Genomic DNA, 27513 nt, shown 5'->3' with positions numbered 1-27513 from the left:
ACTACAAAACATAAAACTGAGCAGGGGACAAGACACAGGAGAGAAGGAAACAGGACGAGCTCGTCCTCTTTGCTTCTCTCATGTGTCTTGTCCCCTGCTCTGTTTTATGTCTTCTAATCATGTCATACCAACTATCCCCTCATCATTCACTCGTGGGAGACATAGCTGACACCAATGCTTCTTTGTTTTTGCGTATTAATTAAGTAAAGAAAATATCACACGAAGTCTAGAACTATATCGGTCCGGAACCAGCAAAGCAGTGCATACCGCTGATGTGAAAAACGTAAAGGCCATGAAATTAGCAAGTAGAGGACAAATATTTTAATGAATTCTTGTCGTTCAAGAACATTTACACTTTTTTACATATGCAACGGGCAGGAAAAAATCTCAATGGCGCTGTCCTTCGTTGCAGTGTAGTGCGCAGCAGCAGCTGTCACCGGTCATGCATTGCGAGTAATTGCACCGAAATTTTAGTCGCAACAGCGAGCCATCGATAGGCCCTTGAAAGTTTGTGTTAGGATGGGGCCTCTTGCGTTACATGACTGCAGGTGCATGGCCGTTGCCACGAAATAAAACCCCAGTTAGCAATGTTCGCTCCAAAATGTCTTTTCTAGTCTGAAAAAGACACTGTAGGTGCAAAATCCAGAATGACTTCCGGCGCCGGTGGTTCTTTTGGTCAGCGGTACGTGACAGTTCGAAAAAAATTATTTCGAGGGGGGGGGGGGAGGGGGGGGGGAGGGGGGGGGAGCCCCATACGAGTATCCTTCTGAAAGAGTATATATAAGTGCGTTACCAGTAGTTAAGGACAATTTGTGCGTTAATAACAGGTAAATTAAATGCTCATGGTCACACAAAATCCAAGATAAACTCCCAGTGACTTTGAACCTCAGAGGAGTACGATATTGTATGACCAAAAAAACACGAAAATGAACAATTATCTTTTCAATAAAATAAAATTGGTCCGCAAAAACCGAAAACTGAATTCAAAAACAAACACGGAAAAAGTTCGCCGAATTTTCAAAAATATAAACTAAGAATTCAACCCCTATTTATATAGGGACACACATTTTAAGCGTTCATTTTTCTGAGGACACAACGTCTTGAGACACTGTCCTCAGTATTCTCTCAAGGCAACATTACAAGAGGACGCGTGGGTCCGTCGGACGCGTGGGTCAGCATCAACCCACCCCCTCCCCCTCCTCTTAGTTCCCTCTAACTCTGGCGGAATGACTGTGTGGCTTCTGTTACGTCGTGAAGAACGGCTAGTGACACGGTAACAGGCTCATACGATTCTGGCGAAAAATATAATCAGCACTCGCCCACATGAGTAACATTCTCAAAGACGATCAATTAAGTTGTGACGCATTACGACGTCGACGTCGTCTACCCAGGTGGAACAGCCCTGAACAACTGCACGCCCTGCACTCCATGAACACAGCTTCTCTGCAGAGCCTCTCCTACGGAGTAGATTTGGAGTTTTCAATCGACCGCAATGTCATGCTTTGCGATCGTGGCCTCTTATTTAACGAGGCTTCATGCAACGCTCTTTGTCGCGCCGTCTACTGCTGCGCATATATCGCCACATGCTGGAAAAAGAAGAAGAAACCAGAGAACAAGTACCACGCGGGAGCTGTATGGCGTGCGAAAAAACGTCATCACCTTCATCTTCGCACGATCAGATTTGTTTCATCTGGACGACCCGCGGCCGTCTACTGCAATACATGGAAACAAGACGGCGGAAACGGAGGCGATCACGCCGTGGCCGTGTTGAACACTTCGTTGGAGTTTTAGGACCCAGCAACACCTCGTCGCTGTGAATCTAAGACGGGCGAGGAAGAAAAGGTTTCGTGCATGCGCCATCGATGGAAGGAGACGAAGAAGCCCAACGGCGCTTCGATGGCGCCCGGACGGTTGCAGCAAAATTGAGCTCTGAGCTCGGGTCTCCCTCGGCCACTCGTCACCTCGGACGCTGACCCCCGTAGCTTCGACTCTGCGGAGGCTGCCGCCAGCAATGGCGTCGGAGCAGTCCCAGAGAGCGGTAAATATCGGTGTCTTTCGTTGCTGAGCTGGCAGGGCGATTGCGTAGACGCAAAGGGTCCGTTGCCTTCGCTCTGACGATTTCGGTGGGAGAGGCCGTTGCGCAGTGTGAAAACAGCTTCGAGTTCGGCAGGGTCGCATGAATCGAGCGGAACGGTGTGATGACGTCATGGGTGTTTAGTCCTAGTTCGAGTCGCCTACTCTGCGGACCAGTGGCGTTTGCGCGCTTGTCGCAGTATTACGCAAATGTTTCTTCGCTTTGTAACCCCGACTCCCTGAGTGCGTTCCGCTGCCGCCTAACACTGGGAACGAACACGACGAGCGAACCAATGGCCCTTAATTGAAGAGAAATGGCTGCTACCTCTCACCCTAAACTGTGCTGCTTGTTTGTGACCTCTAACGTGGCTGGCAAGTGCTAGAGGCGCACAAAAAAAACGACTCCTAATTAAGTGAAAAAATTTACAACCACAACCTTTCCTAGAGACTTCCACAGGTATGACTTCACCAGCGTTCCTCGACGGAAGTCGTTTTCTCTTAGCCTATCGCGTTTTCTCTTAGCCCAGACACAGTGGTTGCAATGCGCATATTCAAAGGAAATGGCACCAAAGAATCGGAGTCATATTTTCGTTTTCCAAGGCATGCATTATTCTTACAAGCTCCGCACGTAGTGAACTTTGTAGCCTGTAAGAATTGGAGCTTTAGAGTCTGACTACACCGATTCGCGAAGCACCTGTCTTATAATGGACCCTAACTGATGTACACCTGCAGCAAACGCTACGGTACCAGAGCAATACCACCTTCCTCATCGGTCCCAATGCAGCGGGTCTGGGCGGAGGTGGCTTGCCTGGGCAGCTGCAACGCAATTCGCAGACGGCTATCACAACGACGCCGGGCGGGGGCCGCGCGTGGCCGCCGCAGGCGTTGGGCTCTGAGGCGCCCGTTGCCGCGGTGGAAGCATCCGAGCTCCTGCAGGTCGGCTCCAACACAGTCGTCAGTCCGCCACCGCAGCCGACGACCGGATACGCGTCCCCCGTGGTCCGGCGCTCTCAGATGACCACCTCGCTCACCGAAATGTCGGCAGTTCCCGGCCAAAGTGCAGCCAGCGCTCCTCCCAATTCCATCGGGAGCGCGGGCTCCGTCTCAGCAGTGCCACCGTCCCCGCTGATGTCTCGGCCGCCGTCTCACGGACCGATGAGGCGTCCCAACTTGCCGACATCGCCGAATGATGGGCATCGCTTCGGGCGGCCCGCGGCGCAGCCACCTCCAGCAGGCAGTGCTGGATCCGTGACGCCACCTTCGCCACGGCATCCATACTTCGCCAGCTCGGTGACGGAGTCTCCTGGCTCAGTGGCTATCAGCAGCGTCATCGGGTGCCCAAGTCCGAGCAATAATAGCCTGGGTAGCACGCCGCCCGGAGTGCGGTCGCCTGGGTTCCCACCTCAACGGATGATGGCCTCTACAGGACAACCGCGTCCCCTGCCGCCGGGACGTCAGTTTCATGGGCCAATTTTCCCAGACAACGAAATCCGGCGCCAGCCTATTTCCAGCGTGGACTTCCGCGAAGAAGACCGCATAGACGAGGGTTACGAGGCCCTCAGCGGAGAGCGGACCCCTCCAGTGCCTCCCGCTCGGCAGCCAGCAACTGCCGGGTCCCGCTCCGGCCGCAGGCTCCCAGTCGGCCCTTCGCGGCTGCCGCCTGCTCCTGGTTCCAGGGTCGGCAGCGGGCCATCAGTATCGCGCCTCCGAATGTTCCAAATCGAGCGAGAACTGGACGCACCCTCGCCCCCTCCCGTTAGAGAGAGGCTACAGCAGGACAGGCAGCTCGACGAGAATCGGGAAGATGGTCCGCCACCGGCGTCGCCCTTGATGCGCCGACGTAGCTTCGAAGACACCACCTTGCATGACGATCTCGCCGGGCCACGACCGAAAGTCTGCAACTGTCCTGGTACTGTCCTAGTCCGCCGCGGCCCTCCACGCCGATCCACCAGCGGACGACTTCGCGGCGCTTATGTCACGGATGCCGACGAAGATATGGACGACCTGTTCATGATCAAAAAGGCCAAGAAGAAGAAGAAGAAGAAGCAACCAACGCCACCACCGCCTCCTCCCCCCGTCGCCCCGCCGCCGGGTGGCTTCATGGGCTTCCTGTCGGGCTTAGTGGGAGGACACCAACCGCCGCCGCCGCCGCCTCCATCGCCGCAGCAGCAGGCGGCGACGCTGGCGTCGGACTCTGAGAGCGATGACGAGAGCGAGTACGAGCTACGTCGATTTGATCGCCGGCAGCTGGAGAACTTCGTGCGGAAGATCGACCTGAAGCAGCTGATGCAGGAAAGCGAGGAGAATAAGGAAGGCAGAAAGGCCAAGGTTAAAGAGGAAAAGAAAGAGGAAAAGAAGGAAGAGAAGAAGGAGGAGAAGAAAGAAGAGAAAAAAGTGGAGGAGAAAAAACCAGAGGAGAAAAAGCCAGAGGAGAAGGCCGAGGAAGCTCCGCCTCCAGCCAAGGTAGGGATACGTCGCCGGAGGAAAGATAATGCGCTCTACTGCATCATTTCAGCCAGTATACCAGTGGCGTGTCCGTCCGTTTATAAGAGGCATAGCTGTAGAGAGGTTAAACACATTGCGAGACTCTTATCGTAAGGCTGATATTTGATAGTAATCCCTCTTTGCCGCTTTGGAAAGACGTAGGAAGCAGTAATGCTGAAGCAGGCGTCGACATGCGCCTTTTGTAAGTTTTGCAACAGCGAAGGAAAGTCGCAAAACGAGACTCTGAATGAATACTCAATACTGCAGGCGAAGGAGGAGAAAAAAGCTCAGCCTTTCCCCTAACCATTCAAAGCTCTTGTATGAATGCATATAAGAAACTGCTGTGCCTGTTTAATGCGTATATACGCTATGACATCTAAAACCCATAGGTCGCAACACTCATGAGTGCACTCATATCGCTCACTCACACTCACGGGCGTGAGTGTGAGTACGAGAGTGGTGTGAGTGCGGATGGTCATGGGTGTGAGTGCGAGTGAATGGGTGTTATTGTGAGGGGGAGATCAGTGTAAGTAGAGGTGAGTGGCAAGTGGACATGGGTGAGTGGATGCGAGTCGATGTGAGTGGTTGTGAGTAGACGTGAGTGGCGAGTGGATGTGAGTGGCGGGTGGACGTGAAAGAGAAGTTTGCCAGTTATATTTCGCGATGACGGTATCCGCTTAGCTATTTTCATATTGCTGACAGCTGAGCGAAGCAAATGTTCACTGCCGAGCGCGCTCGAGACAGCTTAATACATCATGCTGGTGTCTTTGGACGCCCATATCAGAGGATTCCGCAGGCGTGGGAACAGCAATCTTTCGTTGCTGTTTGCCTTACTAGTTCACCGTTGGCATGAGCGCAAGACCTTCACTGGTGCAATGAGCCGCTGCGGGTTGTGTCAGATCCTTTGATCGAATTTCGCATTGTCTCTGCTAGAAAGGTAGATGTCCCTTGTCACGCCTCCTACACGGCTCGAGCAGAGTTCCAATGTTTGCTGCTGCAACACTGACTGCCCGCTTCTCAGCAATAACTAGCGTAAGGTCGGATCTTGAGCACAGCACTGGGCGCGTATGTTTTTTCTGTGCCCGAGTGTGCGCATTGTAAAGCTCTGCTCTGGTCGTAACTTTTTTATTGGATCGGACCCGGAACCGGCAGAGCCTTCCATTGTCGACGCGAAGAACCTGACCTACTTAGCCCGGCTCTTGAACTGCACAAGCGCGGCTGAAGGCCGGAATCGACGCGTAAACCAAGCGCGCTTTTAGGTAACACCAGAGGTTCATGTTTCTATCATGTACTTGAAGGAGCCCTCCGTCGCAAATAAAGCATGTGGTTTTTATTTATTGTATGTATATCATCAGACATGGTGATGCCTTGCCGCTGAGGAGGTAGCCGAAATGGTAGTATCTGAGGTCCTGATCTGCTCCAGAAATGCTTGTTTCGTGCCGATGGTGACGAAACGTTGCGGCGATTTACGGCAGTGGTTATGAGGTGGGATCCAAACACTTTTCGATTGGTTGGACGTGAAGTTCGAACTTGATTCTTCTATACTCGAGAAAGGATCTAAAATATGTCTGTCAGTACTGTCACAGTTTCGCTCGAGAAAAAAACTACAAAAGAAGAGCAGTACAAGCGAATGAAAATTATTAAGAATCAAGCTAGGGGCGACAGTTTTCGTTTCGCCTAAAAGTATCCTGCAATGAGCGCTGCTGTTCAAACTGCCGATACCGAGAGGGCAGCGAAGAAAAACTGTCCGACGGGCACCATAGCCAAAAACGTGACGAAAAGAGAACAGGAGGATGGGGGCGGTGGGTAGAAAAGGGGTGCTGGAGGGGGCCACAGGGGAACTTTTCAAATAAATAGATCGAAGTGTGCCGGCATGTTTGACACTGGACTGCTCATAGAACAGGAAAGAGTTGAGGATTAAGGTCTCCCATGCTCTCCCCCAGAGTACAAAAAAAGTTTTTTTTTTTTTTTTGGCGTCATGAAAAGGTTCCTGTCTGCATCATGTACGCTGAACGCAGGCTGCCCTGCCAAGTCAATGACTGCGTACAAGCTTTCGCTGCATGTGTGTAAGGCCTGTTTGTGGTTTGTGGGGCCCAACATTCGGCACTGGTCGAGCGAAATGGGCATGTTAAATTCGATTCTGTTTTATTTTGGTGTTTTCAATATAGTCACTTGAACAACTTCTGTATGCGCTCACCGATTTCAGCCGTTCTACCCCCACTGATGAGGAATCCTTTGAACCGGATTGTATACGATTTCGTTTAAAAACTTTTGAATAGGGTCTTTTTTTTCAATAACATCCTACCGTTCCAGAAGGGCATGCAGTGCAAAATGGATCACGAGTTAGCTGCATACATATTCTTTCACGAACAACGTTTCCTCGACCAACAATGCAGCTGAGAACAGGAGATAACTGGGTGTAGTATTAGCACTCCCTATTCCTACGAAGATGCTCTCGTGGCCTCCGCACGCACCGTACTCAAGCGAGGACACCGCGCTGGTTCCTCAAGCCTCCTTCAGACAGGGATTACGTGCATCGCAGACAACGTACTGCAATGCAGGCATGTCCACATATCGCTCACGCATCCCTGCTCTAGCTAGACGGAGCTAGCCTTGGTCTTAACTATGTCACAAAATTAAGCCTAAGAGGCTGTTGTAAAGGGACTGACAACGACCACTCCCCTTTGGATCCTTTTTCCGCAGGGCAAATCTGTATTTGTGGCCCATTCCAGCCATTTTCCTTCGCTTGAGGAACTCGCTCGAGCTTTCCAAAAACACCCTCGATCTCCCACGCCGCGAAAAGTATTCATAGTCGCCACTTTCCTCTAATGTGTTCGTGCATACTCACGGATACGTCATTGTCAAGGCAAACTCATTATTGTCACTTAGACACTGGTCAAAAACGTGTCTAAGCATCTTAGCTGACGTTAAACAGGCACTCATCGTCTCAGCAGCAAGCGCGGAAGCAATCGTGCGTAACATTGGTTCGGGACATGGAAGGTGCGTGATAAGTGGCCACTTCCTTCAAGCATCGAAACTGAAAATTGGCCAAAGAGACTGGCCGAGCACTGGGCGGATCACCACCACATCTGCGAGACCCAGGCTATGCTAGGGGACATGAGCGTAAGTGAATGGTTGTGAGTGTGAGTGAGTGGTTGAGGATGTGAGTGGACATGAGTGTCAGTGAGTGGTTGTGAGTGTGAGTGGACATGAGTGCGAGTGCGAGTGTGTGGATGTGTGTGCGAGTGGCCGTGAGAGTGAGTGTTCTTGAGCCACCCCTCATGGTGCCGAGGTATGCTAAAACTACTGCCCCGATACGCACCTGCATGACGGATGAAGGATGCACAAAGCCCTGTCACCGGCAATCATGATTGACAAGTTCGAGGCAGTCATGCCTGAAACTTGTCGTTCGTAGAAAAAAACGCGTATCCTCCGTCCTTTGTCCCTGGCGGCAAGCTCGCATGAACGACCGCCGGCGTCACGGTCGTTCGCACTTTGAACTGTGCGCCATTGCCACCGGCCCACGCATGCAGGCGTTTTTTTTTTCTTCTCTCTAATGAGCGTATCGCTCATATTTAGTGCCGCTTTAAAGTAAGTTGTATACGTAGTTACTTTAAGGCGTGAATCGAGGGCACGTCAAAACTTTTGGATGTTCGACTGATTAACGATTAACCAAACTCAACCTTAACGCCGGAGATGGAAGGAAGTGTCTTCCTCTGTGCACCTTTCTTGTGTGCGCATTTTCCTCCAATAACTCCAAGCATGCGCCACCAGTTAAGAAATAGATCACTGGCGATTTCTTTTCATTTTCCACACCAACCTTTTCGACCGTGGCTCAAGCTCGCTGCCGCGTAAGCGGTGTGTCGCCTTCGTCAAGAATATACAGCCAACCAGGTTTGCTTCTAGCCCACGCAGTGCGCACTTCTTCGCGCCTCATTATCAATTTTAGTAGAACTTCATTGCGTCTAGCATACGCAAGGAGCAAAGAAGTTTGTACTCGCAGCATACGCACCTAGCCGAATGAAAGGATTCGCTCTCGCCTTGTCCTGACTCGCAGCTTCCTTGCACACGCGAGGCCGCGCGCAGCGCCGACCGGAATCGCTTATCACGTCAAGGCCTCGTCCGTACACGTTCTGATGTGTATGTGTCTCTTTCTATACGCAGCCTGCTCCTCCCCCTACTTCAACGCCAATGGACGGGCCACTAGAACTCAACGTCCCCGTCGTGTTTGTCTTCGGTGAGACTTCACTGTGTCTATGCGCACATGACGGGTTTAATGGACCCCATTCGTGCCGAACAAATATTTTGTGTGTGTGTGTGTTGTGTGCCGGTAATCCGAACTCTTAGTGTCATATACCAGCGCGTAGTTCAGTTCCGTCCATGCGCCATTAATACCAGCTTCTCAAGATTTAGATGCGTTGGCCAAAATAACGGCAGAATACAGGCCAAGGAAGGGCCCCGGTTTCGGACATGCTCCCATGGACAGTAGATGACCTTGTGTCTACAAGATATCCATAATACAACTTCTCTCTAGGAGGTCGATACTGTGATGGTGGATCCTAAACAATAGGTGTTAAATAATACAGAAGCGACGGCTCTGAGGGAAACGCATTCATTGCAAAGTATCCCTGCTCACCCGTTTTATGAGAAACGCTTACCAACAACCATTAGAAACTGGTGCATAAAACAATGTTCTGATCGTTTTGATATTGCAGTTGAGCACACCTTTAACACGGAGAACAATAACAAATCAGGTGACATTGTAAAGTTTTAGTCTTAATCTTTACGCAGAATGATTCTGTATCTGCATGTTCGCGTTATAGCGTTGATGACAGCACATCGTTAGAGTTGATGAATTTACGGCTTCAAAAGCGCTGTTTTAGACAACTACAGCCGGAGTTCGCTGAGCAGGCTTTCTGGCTGTCAACATCTGAGCTTGGTTGTTTGTTTCCTTAGCATTAATCGTGTACCGCGACACAGTCGGAGGACAATGAATGCTCATGAAGCTGACCGCGGCAGTTGGCATTACCAGATATATCTTCGATTCATGCTGTCCTTGAGGACATGCATGATTGCGGTGGTTTTAAACAATACTCGTGGGAGTAATTCGCTTTATTTTTCTAGTTGACAGAGGCTTATTGACGTGATTATTAAACGCAGGCACAAAACAGCCCTTCAGTATAATTTCTCAAACAGTACAAATTACCACAGAGGAAAATCCTTCTTTCAATCGCAACAACTCGCTGGAAGACGCCGTTTTGCTGCCCATTGTACAGACACCTTCTTGAGGGCTCAGAGGTACTTCAGCTTTAAAAATGGGGCTGGAGGTAACCGCGGACGTGTTCACAAAAGATGCTTTGCGCAAAAATGAGAGAAAATTGAACGGAGTCCGCTGATCGATCGTTTCCGTTCATCGACCACAAGAGTTCAGTAGGGTCGATTGCGGGTGGCCCTCGCTATTTACGGAAGGATTTCGGCAATCCTGAGTTGATCTTGAAAGTAAAGCGCAAGCGTCGTCGTTGCTGACCCATGGCCGCTCGTGCAGGCGGCCCCGGCTCCGGCAAGGGCACGCAATGCGAGAAGATAGTGGCCAAATACGGCTTCACGCACATCTCTTCCGGCGACCTGCTGCGGGCGGAGGTGCAGTCCGGCAGCGACCTGGGCAAGGAGATGAACGAGATCATGACGAAGGGGGAGCTGGTCCCACTGGTGGGTATGAGAGGGCTCCCACTTGCCGCCTATCAAACCCGACTTGGAGCTCTTCTCAGTGAAAAAGAAAAGAAAAAATATTAGGAGGACACTTAAGCTTCGCCATAGCAGCAGACACTTCCTTTTTCCTTCTCGTTTCTCGACGATTACCAATACACAATCACATTACCGATCACGATCATCGATCGCAATCACAATTACCGATCACATGATCGACTACCAATCACGAAACATTATCTAGGTTACACTGCACGACATACTACGCCACTACAGAATCATACACATACACACCACTTGTTTCAGTGAAATGAAGCACCATAACACCGCCTTTTCATCCCGCGCAATTTCTGACGCCTAATTAGTATATATTTTAATTACTATAAGATCAGTACACATTCCAAACACAAGTTAGCAAGTTATACACACCACAATGCGTTCAGTAGGTGCCCCTCTAATATGCTTCAACTAACCACCCTTCGTGGCCTATACGGTGCGTGCCCGCCTGCACGCAGAGAGCCAGGGTTCAGACCCCAAATGACTGCTAATTTCTTTTTCCATATTCTGATCTCAGGAATTCTGGAGAATTCTGATAAGTTGCGTCATCGAGGAAACTTTTGATCATTTGCGCGGGGTGTCGGGCAGAAATTTACGGGCGACTAGGCTGCGCCGATCGCAGCCGCAGCACACGAGCGGGCATACAATGCACAGCTGACAAGAAACGGTAGAAATTCTCTTCAAAAGCAAAATATGGCAGCGAGGGAAGAACTGCATACTTATGTAACAGCCGGTAATTGGATAGCGCTGCACGGGGGAGCGATGCGACCCGATTTCTTTCTTTGGTGCACTACAGAGCATTGAGGTTAATTTCACCGTTCATTCCCAGATCTTTTGCTGAGATGTTCGGAGGTAATGATGCATGCAAAGAGTTACAACCGACATGTAGGCGGCGAAAAGAAAGAAAAACACAAACCTACGAGCCAGCCGCCTCCGAAGAAAGAACAAACAAGCAAGGAGCCCAAACAAAACAAGCAGAGTGTCTTCGGGTCCTTTTTCTTGGGACAACGACTAAAACAGGCAGAAAAAACGTCACACGTCACACGGACGCCTATGGCCACGCGGCCGCTGTGTAGCTCTGCAATCCTGGATCGCGAGCAGTGAGCAGTTGTCACATCATGGTTATAGTTCACTCCACTTCACTTCTCCTTTCCGCAGGTCATGGTCTTGCAGCTGCTGAAAGAAGCAATCAGGAAGAGTGTGGCGACAGCCAAGGGGTTCCTGATTGACGGCTACCCCAGAAACACCGAGCAGGGTGACCGCTTCGAGGCTGAGGTAACCCTCTTTTTGTTTTCCGTATCGTTTGGTCGGTCGCTTTTGTGCATTGCGCCGGTACTAATTTGTGGTACTTGTAAACGGGCTCTCAGCCGGCTGCCACATGTACAAGCAAAGTGAATTAAGGATTTATGTAGCTGGTGCCGTCCTTTCAAAAGTGCGCAGGCCCCTGCGTCCATCAGCGCGACCGGGAAATTTCCAAACTGACATTGCATGTTGGGAGAATGCTGTTGAAGCAGTATCGTTTGTGGTCACGTAGATCAAACCGGAGCACTTCGTGCTAATCCAAATCCGAAAAATTCTCAGTGGCTTGGGCGTTCGCGGCCGTATTTCGATGGAAGCGAAACGCATCATTCAGGATGTGGGCGTCCTCGGAAAGGTGCGCTGTAGCGACCACAGAATGGTAAGGTCTAGAATTAGCTTAGACTTAAAGAGGGAACGGAAGAAGCTAGTGAAGAAGAAGACCATTAACGAGTTAGCCGTAAGAAGGAAAGCACAGGAGTTTAGGACAGCGCTGCAAAACAGATATTCGGCTTTAACTGAGGAAGACGATCTTGATGTTCATACAATGAACGATAATCTGACAGCTATCATTACGGAGTGCGCAGTAGAAGTAGGCGGTAGGACGGTTCGACAGGATACCGGCAAGCTGTCTCAGGAGAAGAAATATCTGATTAACAAACGTCGGAGCATGAGGATGTCTAACCCTAGAGACAGAATAGAGCTAGCAGAGCTATTGAAGTTAATAAGCGCCAGGTAGCCGACATAAGGAAGTTTAATTTGGAGAGAATCGAGCATGCTCTAAAGAACGGAGGTAGTATAAAAGCGGTGAAGAGGAAACTGGGCATAGGTAAAAACCAGATGTATGCGTTAAGAGACAAGGAGGGTAATGTCATTAGCAATATGGATAAGATAGTTAAAGTAGCCGAAGAGTTCTACACAGACCTGTACAGTAGCCAATGTAATCAGAACGCTAATGAGAAAGACAGCAGTGCACAGCAATGCGTCATCCCGCCAGTAACGAAAGATGAAGTAAAGAAAGCCTTAGAAGCAATGAAAAGGTAAAAACAGCTGTAGAGGATCAGGTAACAGCAGATCTGTTGAAGGATGGAGTGGACATCGTGCTAGAAAAACTAGCCACCCTGTATACGCAATGCATTATGACCTCGACTGTACCAGAAGCGTGGAAGAATGCAAACATTATCTTAATTCATAAGAAGGGAGACGCCAAGGACTTGAAAAATTACAGGCCGATCAGCTTACTATCCGTTGCCTACAAAGTGTTTACTAAGGTAATCGCTAATAGAGTCAGGGCAACGTTAGACTTTAATCAACCGAATGATCAGGCAGGCTTTCGTAAAGGATATTCCACAATAGATCGTATTCACACTATTAATCAGGTGATAGAGAAATGCGCAGAATATAACCAACCTCTATATATAGCTTTCATTGATTACGAGAAAGCATTCGACTCAGTGGAAACCTCAGCAGTCATACAGGCATTGCGTAATCAGGGGGTAGAAGAGCCTGATGTCAAAATACTGGAAGATATATATAGCAACTGCACAGCTACTATAGTCCTCCAATAAGGAAGGGCGTCAGGCAAGGAGACACGATCTCGCCAATGCTGTTCACCGCATGTTTACAGGAGGTATTTCGAGGCCTGAATTGGGAACAGTTGGGAATAAGAATAAATGGAGAATACCTAAATAATCTGCGATTCGCTGATGACATTGCCTTGCTGAGTCACTCAGGAGGTGAACTGCAAATCATGATCAATGAGTTAGACGGGCAGAGCAGATCGATGGGTCTGAAAATTAACATGCAGAAAACGAAGGTAATCTTCAACAAGGTAGCAAGGTAGCAAGGGAACAACAGTTCACAATTGGCAGCCAGAGCCTAGAAGTTGTGACGTAATACGTCTACTTAGGGCAGGTAGTGACAGCTGATCCGGATCATGAGAGGGAGATAACTAGAAGGATAAGAATGGTGTGGAGCGCATATGGCAAATTCTCGCAGATCATGAGTGGCAGTTTACCAATTTCTCTCAAGAGGAAAGTGCACAACAGCTTTATCTTACCGGTACTCACCGACGGGGCAGAAACGTGGAGGCTAACGAAAAGAGTTAGCTTAAGTTAAGGACCACGCAGCGAGCCATGGAAAGAAAAATGATAGGTGTAACGTTAAGAGACCGGAAGCGGGCAGAGTGGTTGAGCGAACAAACACGGGTTAATGACATCCTAGTCGAAATCAAGAGAAAGAAATGGGCTTGGGCAGGGCATGTGATGCGAAGGCAAGATAACCGCTGGCCCATAAGGGTAACGGAGTGGATTCCAAGAGAAAGTAAGCGTAGCAGGGGGCGGCAGAAGGTTAGGTGGGCGGATGAGATTAAGAAGTTTGCAGGCAAAGGGTGGATGCAGCTGGCAAAGGACAGGGTTAATTGGAGAGACATGGGAGAGGCCTTTGCCCTGCAGTGGGTGTAGTAAGGCTGATGATGATGATGATGATGATGATGATGATGATGATGATGATGATGATGAAACGCTAAAGACGCCCGTATGCTGTGCGCTGTCAGCTTACGTTAAAAAACCCCAGGTGTGTCAAATAATCCGGAGCCCTCCACTACAGAGCCCCTCATAGCCCAGGTGTCGCTTCTTGACTTTAAAACTCCAGCTACCACTACCTAATCTAAATAATTAACAATCACGAATCATTTTGTTTTTAAACCGCTGCAGATACGCGAGAATTATGCGAATTTGTATAATGTGAAAAAGTCTTGAAATGGCATAATTTCGGGCGTCGCAAGCATGGACTATCGCATTAACACCTCTTTTTGGGCTAGGTTGTGCATACTTGAACTAGGGAAAAACTAGCGCCAAACCATACAAACCACAAGAGAGGAACGAAGACGAGGCACAAGCGCTAACTCACAACTGAATTTTATTGAAGCCAGGATGCCGCTTATACAGGGTGAAGCTTCAAGGGAAGAGAAGGGTGACAAGGAGGAGAAGGTGAACAATTTCGCAGAAACAGGCAGGCAGCCAAAAATCGCACAGGAGAAAGAACAGTTACATGATAACTGAATCTAAGAATTTAAACTCGGAGGCAAATAAGAGATAAAGAAGGAGTACTGACACACCTACAGCCAAATTTCTTTATGTAGAAAGCCTCCAGACTAACACGTGCAGTCTTATCTGTGCTCTTGCCAAGAATCTTCGTCTCATTCAGCCGCGCCTCGCACCCCTCGAAGCCTATTACGTGCGCACCCAAATGTGCGTACTTATCTTTCAAGTCTGATAAATTTCGGGCATGGTCCCCCAAACGCTCGTTGATGCAGCGGCCAGTCTGGTAGACATAAAACTTCCCACAAGTTAAGGGGATAGCGTAGACCACTCCTACGGAACACTTGGTAAACGGAGTTTCGTGCTTTATCTGGCAGCCCCGCTTCCTTGAGTTGCAGATCCGGGGGCACAACTTTTCCAGCTTGATAGGAGCCGAAAAAACGACACTCAAGCCATACCTGTTGGCCACTTTCCTCAAGTTGTGCGAGGCCTTGTGCAAGTAAGGCACAACTAGCGGCTTCTGTGTCCTGAAACGATCTTCTCAACACAGATCAGGAGAACCCAGCCACCGAAAGTCAGCTCATCTGATTCTGAAAGCTATCTTGCAACTGATGCGGGCACGATTTCTTGAGAGAAGACTCCAGGCAATGCGACGCTATCGCTCTTTTTACAGTCTTGGAGTGCATTGAATCGTAAGGCAAAATATCTTTTTTTGCACGCGGGTAATAGCCCCAGCAAACGTGTCTTCCAAGGAAGGTTAGTTTCAAATCTAAACACTGTAAAATATTAGTGTCAGGTAGTTCATGCGTAAAAGTGAGCCCAAGTCCATGTTTGTCAAAAGCATTTAAAACTTCACCTACTGTAGAGGAGTAGGTGAAGGACGTCTGGTTTTCTAAAAGCACTAAAAAATCGTCCACATACCTAAAAACCCTTAAAACCACCCCTCCCCCATAAAAAAAGTTTATCTAAAGCTTGATCAACTTTTGTTAAAAATATGTCGCAAAAAATAGGGGCCACGCAGGACCCTATGCACACACCGTTGCGCTGCAAAAAAGGCAGGTTGTCAAAAAGGATAAAAGTAGCACTTAGGTAAAACTGCAATAGAGCGATAAAATTATCAACCGACAGTCCTGAAGAATTCTGGAAAGACGCGTCGCCGTTTGCTTCTATGCATTCCTTTACAGCCAACAAAAGCTGGTCCTGAGGTACAGAGTAAAACAAATCTTGCACATGTACCGAAAATCCAAACCCGATGTCGTCGGAACTCTGTAGGCACTCAGCCACAACTGTAGAATTTTTTTTTGAGGAAGGGGTCGTCCAAAACAAGTAATTTAAGATGTCTTTGCAAGGAACCGCTGACACTCTTTTGCCATGAACCTTCTTCGCTGACTATAGTTCTTAAAAGTATTTTTGGCTTGTGGGTCTTGGCTATAAAGAAAGCATTAATGCTATTACCTTTGCTCTTTTTTATATCCTTGGAAAGAGTATGAAGATTTAAATATTTGCAAAAGTTTATGAACTTTGCTTAACTCTAACAGCACTTTTCTTGACCTGTACAAAGTTCTTATTGACTGGCGCACGCGCTTTCTGATCGTACAATTCCTAAGGCAAAACAACAAACCCAGGCTCTTTGTCAGCTTGAACAAGCTTAACGCTGTTCTGCCTAAAGAAGGAAACAACACCATTCAGCCTTCTGTGGCTGTGCGCACCTACGCCGCTTGGTGAACAGTTCCTCAAACAGTCCACACCCTCTAGGAGGCACCGGTCACGGTTCTCTCCATCTCTTACTTTTAGGGCCAATTTCCTGTTCGCAGCGATGAGTTCATGCGCGTGAGCACCAGGCTCTAAACTGTATTTAGGTCGTTTTTGAAGAATCCGCATGACGTTGTCAGGCACAGAGACGTCGCCCAGGACTGTAACATTTTTATTTTTGTCTGGTGTAGTCCTCTTCCTTAAGCACAACAGCAGCTGGTTCACGATGCCTCTCCGATGGAATTCAGCGAGTTGAGCGGCTGTTTTCTTCAAAGAAGAAAGCTTCCTCACGGCGAGCCAATCGGGGTGATCATGGTAGCACACCATGCGCAGCCAATCATGGAACAGACGAACTTGTCGCCAAAGTTCTGAGCGCATTAATTTGCAAACTCTTTTCACATGTCCCCACGATGGTTTAACAGGGCCGAAGAGAGCACTTACTTCTTGAGGCCCCTTGCGGATGTGTGCGACGGGTGCGGGGCGCGGCTGAATTAGACGAAGATTCTTGGCAAGAGCAGATAAGACTACACGTGTTAGTCTGAAGGTTTTCTATACATAAAGAAATTTGGCTGTTGGTGTGTCAGTACTCCTTCTTTATCTCTTTTTGCCTCCGAGTTTAAATTTTTAGATTCGGTTATCATGTAACTGTTCTTTCTCCTGTGCGATTTCTGGCTGCCTGCCTGTTTCTGCGAAACGGTGTTGCCTTTGTTCACCTTCTCCTCCTTGTCACCCTTCTCTCCCCTTCAAGCTTCACTCTGTATAAGCGGCATCCTGGCTTCAATAAAATTCAGTTGTGAGTTAGCGCTTGTGCCTCGTCTTCGTTCCTCTCTTGTGGGTTGCATGGTTTGGCGCTAGTTTTTCCCTAATTCATGGACTATCGGTACGTCGGTAGCTGAAGTCGCGCTAACTTCGCTGAAACGGCGCTAAAAAAGTGAACTTCGCTCGCAAAATAGCTAGATCGAAAGTTGAGTACCCGCAAAGCCTTCTGCTATTGGCTATAGTCTCGAGAGCTGCTTGGTTTGGTTTGGTTTGGTTTATGGGGGTTTAACGTCCCAAAGCTACTCATGCTATGAGAGACGCCGTGGTGAAGGGAAATTTCGACCATCCGGGGTTCTTTAACGTGCACTGACATCGCACAGCACACGGGCCTCTAGAATTTTGCCTCCATCGAGATGCGACCGCCGCGGCCTGCATCGAACCCACGTCTTTCGGGCCAGCAGCCGAGCGCCGTAACCACGGAGCCACCGCTGCTGCGCGAGCTGCTTCCGGGCCATGGGCGAAATTTTCTGCAGACCAAGAAGCTGAGCGGCGGCGATCAGCGGCAGTGGTCGCGCGATGGGATCGTGCGACGTTTCGCCGCGGATTATCGCCACATGCACTTAGCGCTCAAAAATTTAAAATTGCATTGAATAGGTAATTAGATTTGTATAAATGAAAACATGCAGTTCATAGCTCTATTTCACGGAATAATACAGATGAGCCGACTCCGGCGATAACAGCACGCGATTATAGTGCTTCATCGAGATGAAGCTTCTTCGCGCATGGTACTATGAATTAGTTGCTCTGAGGGAGCGAAGCTGCATCGAGGCACGCTATAGTTGCTCTAGTAGAACGCTCCCACCTCTCCAGCCGCCTTCCATGTTCATCGTCGCCCGCTGCCCGTACAGTAATTTCGTTTCACAGAAATCTCGACAGGCGGCGTTTCGTCGTATTGGTGACTGCGAAAACAATGGTAAAAGGGCGAGGGCGTTAAAAATAATTGGTCGTAAGGAAAGGAAAGCCGATGTAACGGTCTCAATTCTCAATGGACACCTCAATCGTGCCGTAAGGGAAGGGATCAAGGAAGGAGCGAAAGGTCGAAAAGAGAAAGAGGCGCTGTTGAGGAGGGCACGGATTAATTTCGACCACCTGGGAGCAGCATACGAGGGCATATTTTGCATTTTTTGCATTTCGCATGTGCCATTATCGGCATTATCGTGGCATTATTGGCATGTGTCAAATGCATTGCGGCGCGCTCGAGGCGGCCTTCCTGTATATCTTACCGCATGCTCTATGCCGTGCCCTGCAATTAGTTGACACCGAAGTGGAAGCGACAGCCGGTACCCACGATCATAGTAAGATGTTCATGACGGCTTACGTAAAGTAGGAGAAAGTTGCAGCCAGTTACTCATCGCTGTAACGCGCTAACAGCTGGGCTAATGCGCGCCCTGGTGGCACCAGCTGTGGCTTCTATTGAGGCATCAAGAAACTGCGAGAGAAAGCTTATAGACGAACAGCAGCACTTCTGCGTTTGTTTTATTCCCGCAATGTGTTCCAGCTTATTTTGAAACCTTACGTGTGACACTGTGCAGGAGCGCTGCTTACGATCAGCAGCGCTCCTCTCCGTTGCCGAGTCCGACCACATTACGAATATAAATGAAGCCGAACTGCGTAACTGCCTGGCTTGGTTCCGATCACCCGAAGCGAACAGTAGACCTCTTGACAGTGCTACCCATTTTTGGCCTGCGCTGAAGCTCGACGATATTGTGCTCATCAAGCTACGGTGTATTGGGCATCATTCTCAGTAATCAAAAAAGCGAACCTAGGGCTATAAGGACCTCTCCGGCGTTCGGAAGCGCTTCTTTGGTACAACTTTGCCGCAGGGAATTTTCGACATAGGCTGCTACAGGAATGTGACCGCGCTCTGCACGTTTCCTTCCCATGTAACAATTACGTCCGGCGATCATTTGTTCATTTTAAACAAGGGCTTTTTTTTAACTGGAAGCGCAGTAGTTGCGATATCAATTCTATTCAGAAATCCCTAAGGTTGATCATCCGCCTCATATACGGGAGGTGCGGTGTTCGATCATCAGTGCCGCCGGGTACCCACAGGTGATACAATTGGTACAAGCTTGCCCCTGGCCTGGTGCTCCGCTTCTACATTCATTAGTACATTCATTGCCATATTCGGAACAAGTGCGTCTAGTTCCCTTGACCGCTACCACGTGTCTCGTGGCTTTGAACATCAAAAATAGTGCTCTGACATCATCCAAGACGTACGAACTAAAGAGGATGACCGAGTCACTGCAGAACGGAACGTGATAGGTCGCTAGGCTTAAAGCACTGGCTGGGCGCTGTCCTGGTAATGTAAGGAGTAAATTCAAATATATATATTTTAGTGTTAAAACACTCCTAGCAGCACTCCCCGGCTGCCCCGCCGCGGTGGCTCAGTGGTTAGGGCGCTCGACTACTGATCCGGAGTTCCCGGGTTCGAACCCGACCGCGGCGGCTGCGTTTTTATGGAGGAAAAACGCTAAGGCGCCCGTGTGCTGTGCGATGTCAGTGCACGTTAAAGATCCCCAGGTGGTCGAAATTATTCCGGAGCCCTCCACTACGGCACCTCTCTCTTCCTTTCTTCTTTCACTCCCTCCTTTACCCTTCCCTTACGGCGTGGTTCAGGTGTCCAACGATATATGAGACAGATACTGCGCCATTTCCTTTCCCTCCAAAACCAATTATTATTATTATTAGCACTCCCCGGGTTTCAGCGGTGTATGTCTGTGAAGTCTTCGAGTAGCAAGTGTAAGTGGCTCAATGGGTCAGCGGACGCCTCCATCGCGCTGCGAGTAAGTCAACGCAATATTTTTTTTATTATCCAAAGCCACGAGACACGTGGCAGCAGTCAAGAGAACGAGACGCGTTTGTTCTGAATTTGTTAATGAATGTAGCAATGAATGCAGAAGAGGCGCTTATGCGCCTTTCCTTTTCTGAAAACCAGCGGAAGGTTTAGACTACGTTGATTTTGAGGAAAGGAAAGGCGCATAACTGGCTCCCTGGGTCAGTGGACACCTCAGTCGCGCTATGAGGTACGTGGCGGTGGTGCAGATCAACGCGGAGCAACCCATGCACGGCTGCGCGGTCCTCTCCCTCGTTTGCTGGTCCTGTCGAGAACGCGTTGCAATGTGCTTGTCTCATTGTTTCCAGGAGCAACGCTCAAGCCACAAACGCCCGCACATTCGGAGCAGCGCGTGCCCCGCAAAACACCGCGCTTTCGCACAATATTTCGTGCTTAACAATGCTAAACCGCCAGCCATTTTTTTTATCCGACACAGTCAAATTCCAAGTGTTGATCTATGTTTACTGTGACTTACGCACCATTCTAAAAAAAATCACGTCAAAAAATTTGGTATCCCTTCCTAGGTCTACATGTACCAGGCCACCCTGACTCCCATTCCAGGCCAACACAAGAATACTCTATTCGCGACGCCATACGCCCTTGGGACGCCTTATACCCGAGGAGATCGCCAGTGGAGCCATACCACTGTGAAAATGAAGTGTGCAACTGAAGCGCGAGCGCCCACTCTGCTCTTCCATGCACGCAGGTGTGCAAGTGCACCAACCTGCTCTACTTCGAGGTGAAGGACGAGACCATGAAGGAGCGTCTCCTGAAGCGGGGCGAGACGAGCGGCCGCGTGGACGACAACGAGGAGACCATCACCAAACGCATCAAGACCTTTCACGAGGAGTCCGAGCCCGTTCTCGAGAAGTATAAGACCATCGTGCACAAGGTAATTTATTCGTTCGTTTTGTTTTGTCTTATGCGTTCACTTATTGCCAATTATCTCATACGGAAATGTTTATATTGTGGAAATTTCATTAGGGATGGGCCCGAATACGAACGGCGCTAGTGGACAACAGGAATAGTAAACATGTGGAGAAAAAAAGACTTGTTATTTATGAAATTCGGTGGTCCGCTCGAAACATTGTCAGCCAATTTTTGTGGCAGCTTGGGCCGGTTGGCCGTTCCATTTTCCGGCTGTGCGCAGGAAGTATAGTTGCTGAAAAGTAGCACCATGGGCTGGTATAGTACACGCTGTTTTTTAATGGCTGCTGCTGGGAGTGCAGTAGGCTTTCTTAAAGGCACTGGTTAACACGAGATAAATAATGGAAAGATGTATGAAACAGTCAACGTCCTATCCTATTGCGAGAAGCAACGCTCAACAGCTCCAGCTGCGCCTTTAATGTGGAAATATTGGAATTATCTGAGTAATCAGAAATAATCTTGTTTCGGGGCTCTCGCCAGACTCGAGGGAATTATCAAGCATAAAAAGCTGTTAGCTCCCATTCTCAGCAAATTCAGGACAAAATTATCCAGAAAACGGCGTGAGCCTGACACCAAACATGAAGCCAAACCTTACCAAAGCATTCTGAAATTTGCCCTCCGAATGGTATCCAGTAGAACAAAATTTTCTATGCCATGGCATATATGTTTTTCCGTAGCTGCGAGCGAGGTTCGAACAAGCTCTGTCGTAAACAGAGCAGATTCGTTTCCTGATGCCTTAGACAGCATTTCGCGCCTAAAGTTTTAAGCAGTAGCCTTCCGCGCTATACGTGTTTTAAACCACAAGCTTTCACCCATTAGTTTTGCACTTCCATAAGTTCGGCATTAGTAGTGTTTACCACCGGGGCCAAGCAATGAAGCCGGAGGAGTCAAGAGAGATGAAGGCTCGGCCATGTCGCCGACGGCAGTTTTGTATAGCCGACCCACCGCTGTGGCTCAGTAGTTAAGGCTAGAGTCACTAAATAAATACTTAGAGTACCGGCACTCTTTTCTCCTATTGTTCTGTGCCGCCGCCACAATCATTGGTCAGTTTGCATCACGTGATATTTGTTTACACTGCGACGGTTCATGGGGGCTGCCATTTTGTGGCTTATGCGTTTTCAGTCGGGCAACTGTGGTAGTCCTAGTGCTGCGACGCTGCGAGTGCTGCCGGTGACCGACTCAGTGACCAGGGATTCCGCGCCTCGCAGCATTTCAGCTGCACAAGAGCATACGAGGATGCCGTTTTGCTGCGTTGTTGGCTGTTTCAACTCGCAGAATGATGGAAAACGCTTACCGTTTGCACCTGAGCGGCTCCATGCCGTACGGCTACGATCCCCGCCGCAGCGCAGGGTGGCTAACAGCGTTGTTTACAAAATGGCCGGGCCAAAGTTAGCGGCGAGGTCGCCGAAGCGGCAATCTGGCAACAATGATAAACAACAAAATGGCCGCCCCTGCTTACCGCCGTGCTGCAGTGACGGTACTCTAAGTCTTTATTTAGTGACTCTAGTTAAGGCGTTCGGCTGCTGAGCCCAAGGACCTGGGATCAAATCCGGGCCACGGCGGCCGCTTTCGATCGAGGGACAATGAAAAAAAAACGCCCTTGTTCTGCGTGATGTCAGCGCAAGCTAGGAACCCCAAGTGGCCAAAACTAAGCTGGAGCCTACAGCGTCTCTCATAGCCGATGTGCAGCTTTGGGATGTTAGACCCCACACACCACCACAATCTTTACACAGCCGAACACTAAAGGAAAGCGAATTACTAATAAAATCGAAGAAGAACGGGCGAGCGCTGCGGCGTGCCAAGCAACAAAGACAATGAGGGACGCTGAGCGCGCCGCCTAGCGCGAAGGCGGCGGCTCACCAAGCCGCGAACGCAGCTGGGAGGCCATGCGCGCTGTCCAGCTCGAAGAATAGAAGCTGGCGGAGCCGGCGGCCCGTACTTCATCTCACAAGTTGTCTGCCGCACTGTGAAAGGTATAGCTCTCTCGTCCAGTCAGGACCAAGGAAGACGACAAATAGTCCCTCAAATATTTGAACAACGGTGTGCCTATTTTTTAAAACAACCGTTGAGTAATTGACTAGGCAATTCAGTATGGTGTTTTGAGAATGCAGGGAGCCTTTCATTCGCTGGTTAAATTAGCTGAGAATCTGTCTACTGAAGCATGAGCACTAGGACCGTTGAGCGGTAGAAAGGAAAGTTATTATATAGGAGAAGCCACAGTTAGCAGGAATTATTGCGTCGTTAACACGACTTTTCCAAGTCATATCACGCAAAATATACACACAGAGGTATTTGAATTGGTTGGTACTCACCATCTGGCAGCTATTGATGCTGTAGCTTAGCGCGATGTAATTACCACAGCGGTGAAAGGGCACCAGTATGGTTTTAAATCGGTTTAGTGACTTAAGCCAAATGCTACAACATGCTGCTTCTCACTGCCTCTCGAAATGTCTTCCGCTGTGTGTAAACGTCGCTGCTTTTGTTATGCCCTCCTGGAAGAGCTGAATCCATGTCGGCCTCAGCCACCGTGAGAGCAGTGAGGGGCGAGACCCGGCACCGATGGTACCATTTCACTTTCAAGTGGCGCAAATTCGTTTAACATAAATTCCTTGGAGCCCTTTCGCCGATTCTTCCGCCCCTTCTCCGCGTCGTTGCTTTGATGCATGCTGCCTTTTCAAAAATAACCAGGCAACGGGGTTTGTTTCTTAGCCGTGCAGTGGAGCACATCCCTCGAGCGTGAAAGGTAAGGAGGAGGTTCTTTGTCCTCACCTTCCGAGACCATTTGATCTTTAGGGGTGCCATAAGGACCCCAATATACGGCTTAGATGCAGACCCCGTTACTTGCGTGGTTACTTTTGGCTAAGACGGAACGTTTTACTCCTACGGACAGACGCCACACCAACAGCGCTCGAGAGTAAGAACCTTATGCAGGGGTGTTGCCTGTGGATAAATTCACTAAGCAACTCAAGCATGCTATTCAGTACTCAATATTCAAACACTGTGCTAATCAATTTTCTAATAGCGAATTGAATACCCTTTTATTCGATTCATTGAACGAATCAAATAGGCATGTTCGAAATTACTCGAAACGAATCGAATCCGCTCTCAAGTTTTCGAATAGTTTTCCAAAATATAGCACGAAGTTAGCATAGGGCACACCGTAGTTTTTTTTTTCGACGACTGTTTCAAAGAGGACCCATCCGACGCCACACAACCATGCTGCCGCGACCTGTCTGCAGGAAGGAGGGTTCACCGGGTCAGCGCTGCAACGCGACCCGGTCGCGTGGCGGCATTCTTAATGCTCATACATGTGGCCACCAAGATTTGGCGACGCGACAGGGTTCAGCTAGGTTTAGTAGATCCCGCCTTTCATGTCTAATATTGAAACTAGACCATGGCTCAAACTCTCATTCCTTTGTAATGGTGTGTAAGGCACTAGTATACATGTATCACTATGCGGTACTCGCCTACAATCGCTAAATCACTTGTAATCGAATTTCTTCTCTCACCTGTTTCAATAGCCGAGCGATGGCTATGACGTCAAATGTCGATATGTCGGTCACGTGAGGCATTCACTACAACGCTAAAGCTAGCCTGCGTCAAGAGCCGGAATCACAATGAGTGACCTATCTTTACCATTGACGTCATAGCCGCCACTCGGCTATTGCAACCGAAGCCAATACAGGTGAGAGAAGAAATTTATTATAAATTATTTAGCGAGCATAGTAAAACACAACGTGGTGATCCATGAATAGTAATGTCTTACGCATCACTACAAAGGAGGAAACCTGCAACCAAAATTTGGTGTCTGTTCCCCTTTAATGCATCAGTACCTCAACACATAAAAACTGCAGAACCGCTAAGACCGTTTCCTGAGGCGACTCTTTCCCCTGTTCATTCTTCTGCCTCTTTGCGATTTTTCAGCTTCTCCTTCTGTATCGGAGCTAGTGAGTGACATTGCTTGCCAACTATCGGCCGTGGCATGTCGCAGGCGGGAGCTACTCATACTGGGATAACAAAAGAATTAACTTAAAACGCCATCGTTGCACGCTACACTCCCGTACTGTTCGTGATTAGCCTTCAGCAAAAGACAAAAAGTGACGTTTGAGGTGCTGTTCAATACACAGCGTATGTTTACGTCTTTTTATTGAGTGTATAGTTGGCTGTAGAATAACGTGATGAGGTAATATATTCGCATCGTGCATTAAAACGTATGCGCCATATGCGATACTGTTGGGAAACATGCTGAAGTGTGTCAGTGCTACATGAAGTGGTCCCGCAGTATGATTTGCTTGTTCAGTAGAAGCCTGTGGCTTAGAAACCGCTAATATCAAGCATCTTTGTCAAAAGAAATCAGTGCGCGAATCAAGGGACCCGTTGGGGAGGACAGGCAGCGGTAAATTGTGCACAACGGATGCTGTGCTGTCGGGGTGCATCTTTCTGTTGGTCCTATACCCGGCGCAGCAGTAGCTGCTTTTACGATGTTAGCTGACACGAGGTGCCGCCATCTTGGGCTGTTGAGTGCACCTGTTCTCGCACTGAACCGCCGGCGGAGGCGCGGCGTTAAGGTGCATGTTCGAAAAGCTAACAGAGACAAAAAAAAACGAAACATGAAAGAAGAATCGCACACAGCGCTGACATTCAACGCTTTGTTTAAAATATTTAGCATAGCAGAGGCATGTTGAGCGTAGACGGATTACGGACGCCTCTTGCGCACGCGCAGCCGCAGGGGCGGGGCCAGGTGGGGCGACTGAGCGTGCGCAACCGGCATCCGGTGCCCCCGCAATGCGTACGTCTCCGCTATGCTAAAACTCTGTTGCGCGTGATTCTTCTTCCGTGTCCTCTTTACGATCTCGAACATGAACTTTCACGAAATAGCTCACTTTATCTTGTTCCGATGTTAAGGTTTATGCACAAATAACAGGAGTATAGTGCTGAAGGCTCATTCGCCGCTGGCACAAGCGCGCTAACTTTGCGCCGTCTCGTCGGCGAGAAAATTGGCCCATAGCGCTGCAGGGAGTGAGGTCGCATGTACAGAGGCGCAACTTCGCAAAAGAAAAAGAAAAGTGCAACTTCGAAAGCAAAATCTTTTTTTTTTTTGCTTATGGGTACGTCAATCTACCGAAGCTGTTTCGGCTCCTATTTTCTTGAGATTCGAAGCTGCTGCTCCATCACCCGTGCTTTGTCCGACGTACAGCAGTCTGTTGTTGATTTCACCTGTGCAGAAAACGAAGCGCAGAGGAAACTCAATGATGTTGGAACTTCGCATATATAAGTTATGTATGCGAAAAATGGCGCCGAAGTTTCTGACTAAATAGTATAGCGGAAAGCTGTCGGATGGGGTTGCACTCCCAACGCGTGTGTTCAGCTCTATACCGACACAAAATGTCACCAAGAGCTCTGCAACAAAGCTATTCGGCTGTCGCGGAGCAGCGCCTTACATGTTTGAAGGCTTCTGAGGTGCTCACCCGGCAGACACTTAGAAGGTCGCAGATTTCACTAAGTAACTCCTAACCACATACTCGTCATACAGATCACTACCTTCTTAGTAACTAGATGTAGTAAAAGTAGAACTTTTGAAAGTTACTCCCTTAAGATGCGAGTGAGAAGCATTAAAGTTACGAACAAAAAGGTAGCAGTATTTACTAAGAAAACTGGTAGAAACCGTTTTCGCATATGTTGCTAGGGTTTAGAACGGCGTGTTTGCTTGGCTTGTTAAATTTTTGTACACGCTGAAAAAATAAAAAGAAGGTATATGTGTTCAATGCGACCAGTACACGACACCACTGAGAGCTACCAGTTATGCTGGTCTTAATCGCACACTCTGGCTTAGACATACTGGGCATTACGTATATAAATTATGCGAGGCGATGGCGCCAAGCAACCCTACCGGGCACACACAAATGTTCAGAATGCAAGAAAAACACATGTCAGAAAGAGTCAAGTCACACACAAGCGTGAGACGCGCACTGCGCGTTGCACGGATAAATCTTTCTCAGTCTTATATCCCCCGTAAATCTGTCTTTCATTTACCGTTTTCGCTCTTATCCGTTGAGCTAAGGTACCAGTTTTTGTTATGAAGTTGCGATTGTAGAAATACGTTAATCTACCTAATCGCTCGACGCTGAAGAAATATCTAATTGCAAAACCATTTCATTCACACAGCAGTACGTGTCAATTATCTACTACGACTTTATTTGAGGGTTGAAGGAACGGTTACTAGCCGGGTGCTAACCAGCGGCCATAGGTACTAAAACGGCAGGAAGGCCCGACTTTTACTAACTACCCTGAAGAGGGCAGTAAATATTCAGTAAAAAAGAAGTAAAATGCAGTAAGAGTTAGCAGCTGCTGCAGTTACTACCTTTTTACCACCTCTGTTTTAAGAGTGCAGAAATAATTATTACCGTTATGTTTCCAGGTGTCAGCGGAGGAGGACCCGGACAAGGTGTTCGAGGCGGTCACAGCGTTCTTTGACGAGATAACCAAGCCGAAATAGTCAACCAATTAAAATCCACACGTGTA

The 27513-nt window shown here is 48.7% G+C and overlaps 1 protein-coding gene across 2 annotated transcripts; it reads left to right on the top strand.

Moving 5' to 3' along the window:
* The first annotated feature begins 1860 nt into the window (after nt 1–1860).
* On the top strand, nt 1861–27513 carry LOC144114606 (uncharacterized). Of its 2 annotated transcripts, none has more exons than XM_077648458.1 (7): nt 1861–2038; nt 2806–4536; nt 8722–8794; nt 10103–10266; nt 11479–11595; nt 20771–20956; nt 27410–27513. In XM_077648458.1, the coding sequence occupies exons 1-7, from the start codon at nt 2012–2014 to the stop codon at nt 27485–27487; spliced, it is 2376 nt and encodes a 791-aa protein (XP_077504584.1). In that variant the 5' UTR covers nt 1861–2011; the 3' UTR covers nt 27488–27513. The 2 variants fall into 2 exon arrangements, with proteins under 2 accessions (XP_077504584.1, XP_077504585.1); XM_077648459.1 differs by having other exon boundaries at nt 1973–2038; nt 2858–4536.

Source organism: Amblyomma americanum, chromosome 1 (assembly GCF_052857255.1).
Source record: "Amblyomma americanum isolate KBUSLIRL-KWMA chromosome 1, ASM5285725v1, whole genome shotgun sequence".
Taxonomy (NCBI): Eukaryota; Metazoa; Arthropoda; class Arachnida; order Ixodida; family Ixodidae; genus Amblyomma; species Amblyomma americanum.
This window is presented reverse-complemented; position numbering and strand designations above follow the sequence as displayed.

Excerpts from the sequence above, each read along its gene's own strand:
- LOC144114606 (XM_077648458.1), top strand. The coding sequence starts at position 2,012 with ATGGCGTCGGAGCAGTCCCAGAGAGCG. Across the intron at positions 4,537-8,721 it reads AAGCTCCGCCTCCAGCCAAG|CCTGCTCCTCCCCCTACTTC; the intron begins GTAGGGATACGT and ends TTCTATACGCAG. Across the intron at positions 10,267-11,478 it reads AGGGGGAGCTGGTCCCACTG|GTCATGGTCTTGCAGCTGCT; the intron begins GTGGGTATGAGA and ends TCCTTTCCGCAG.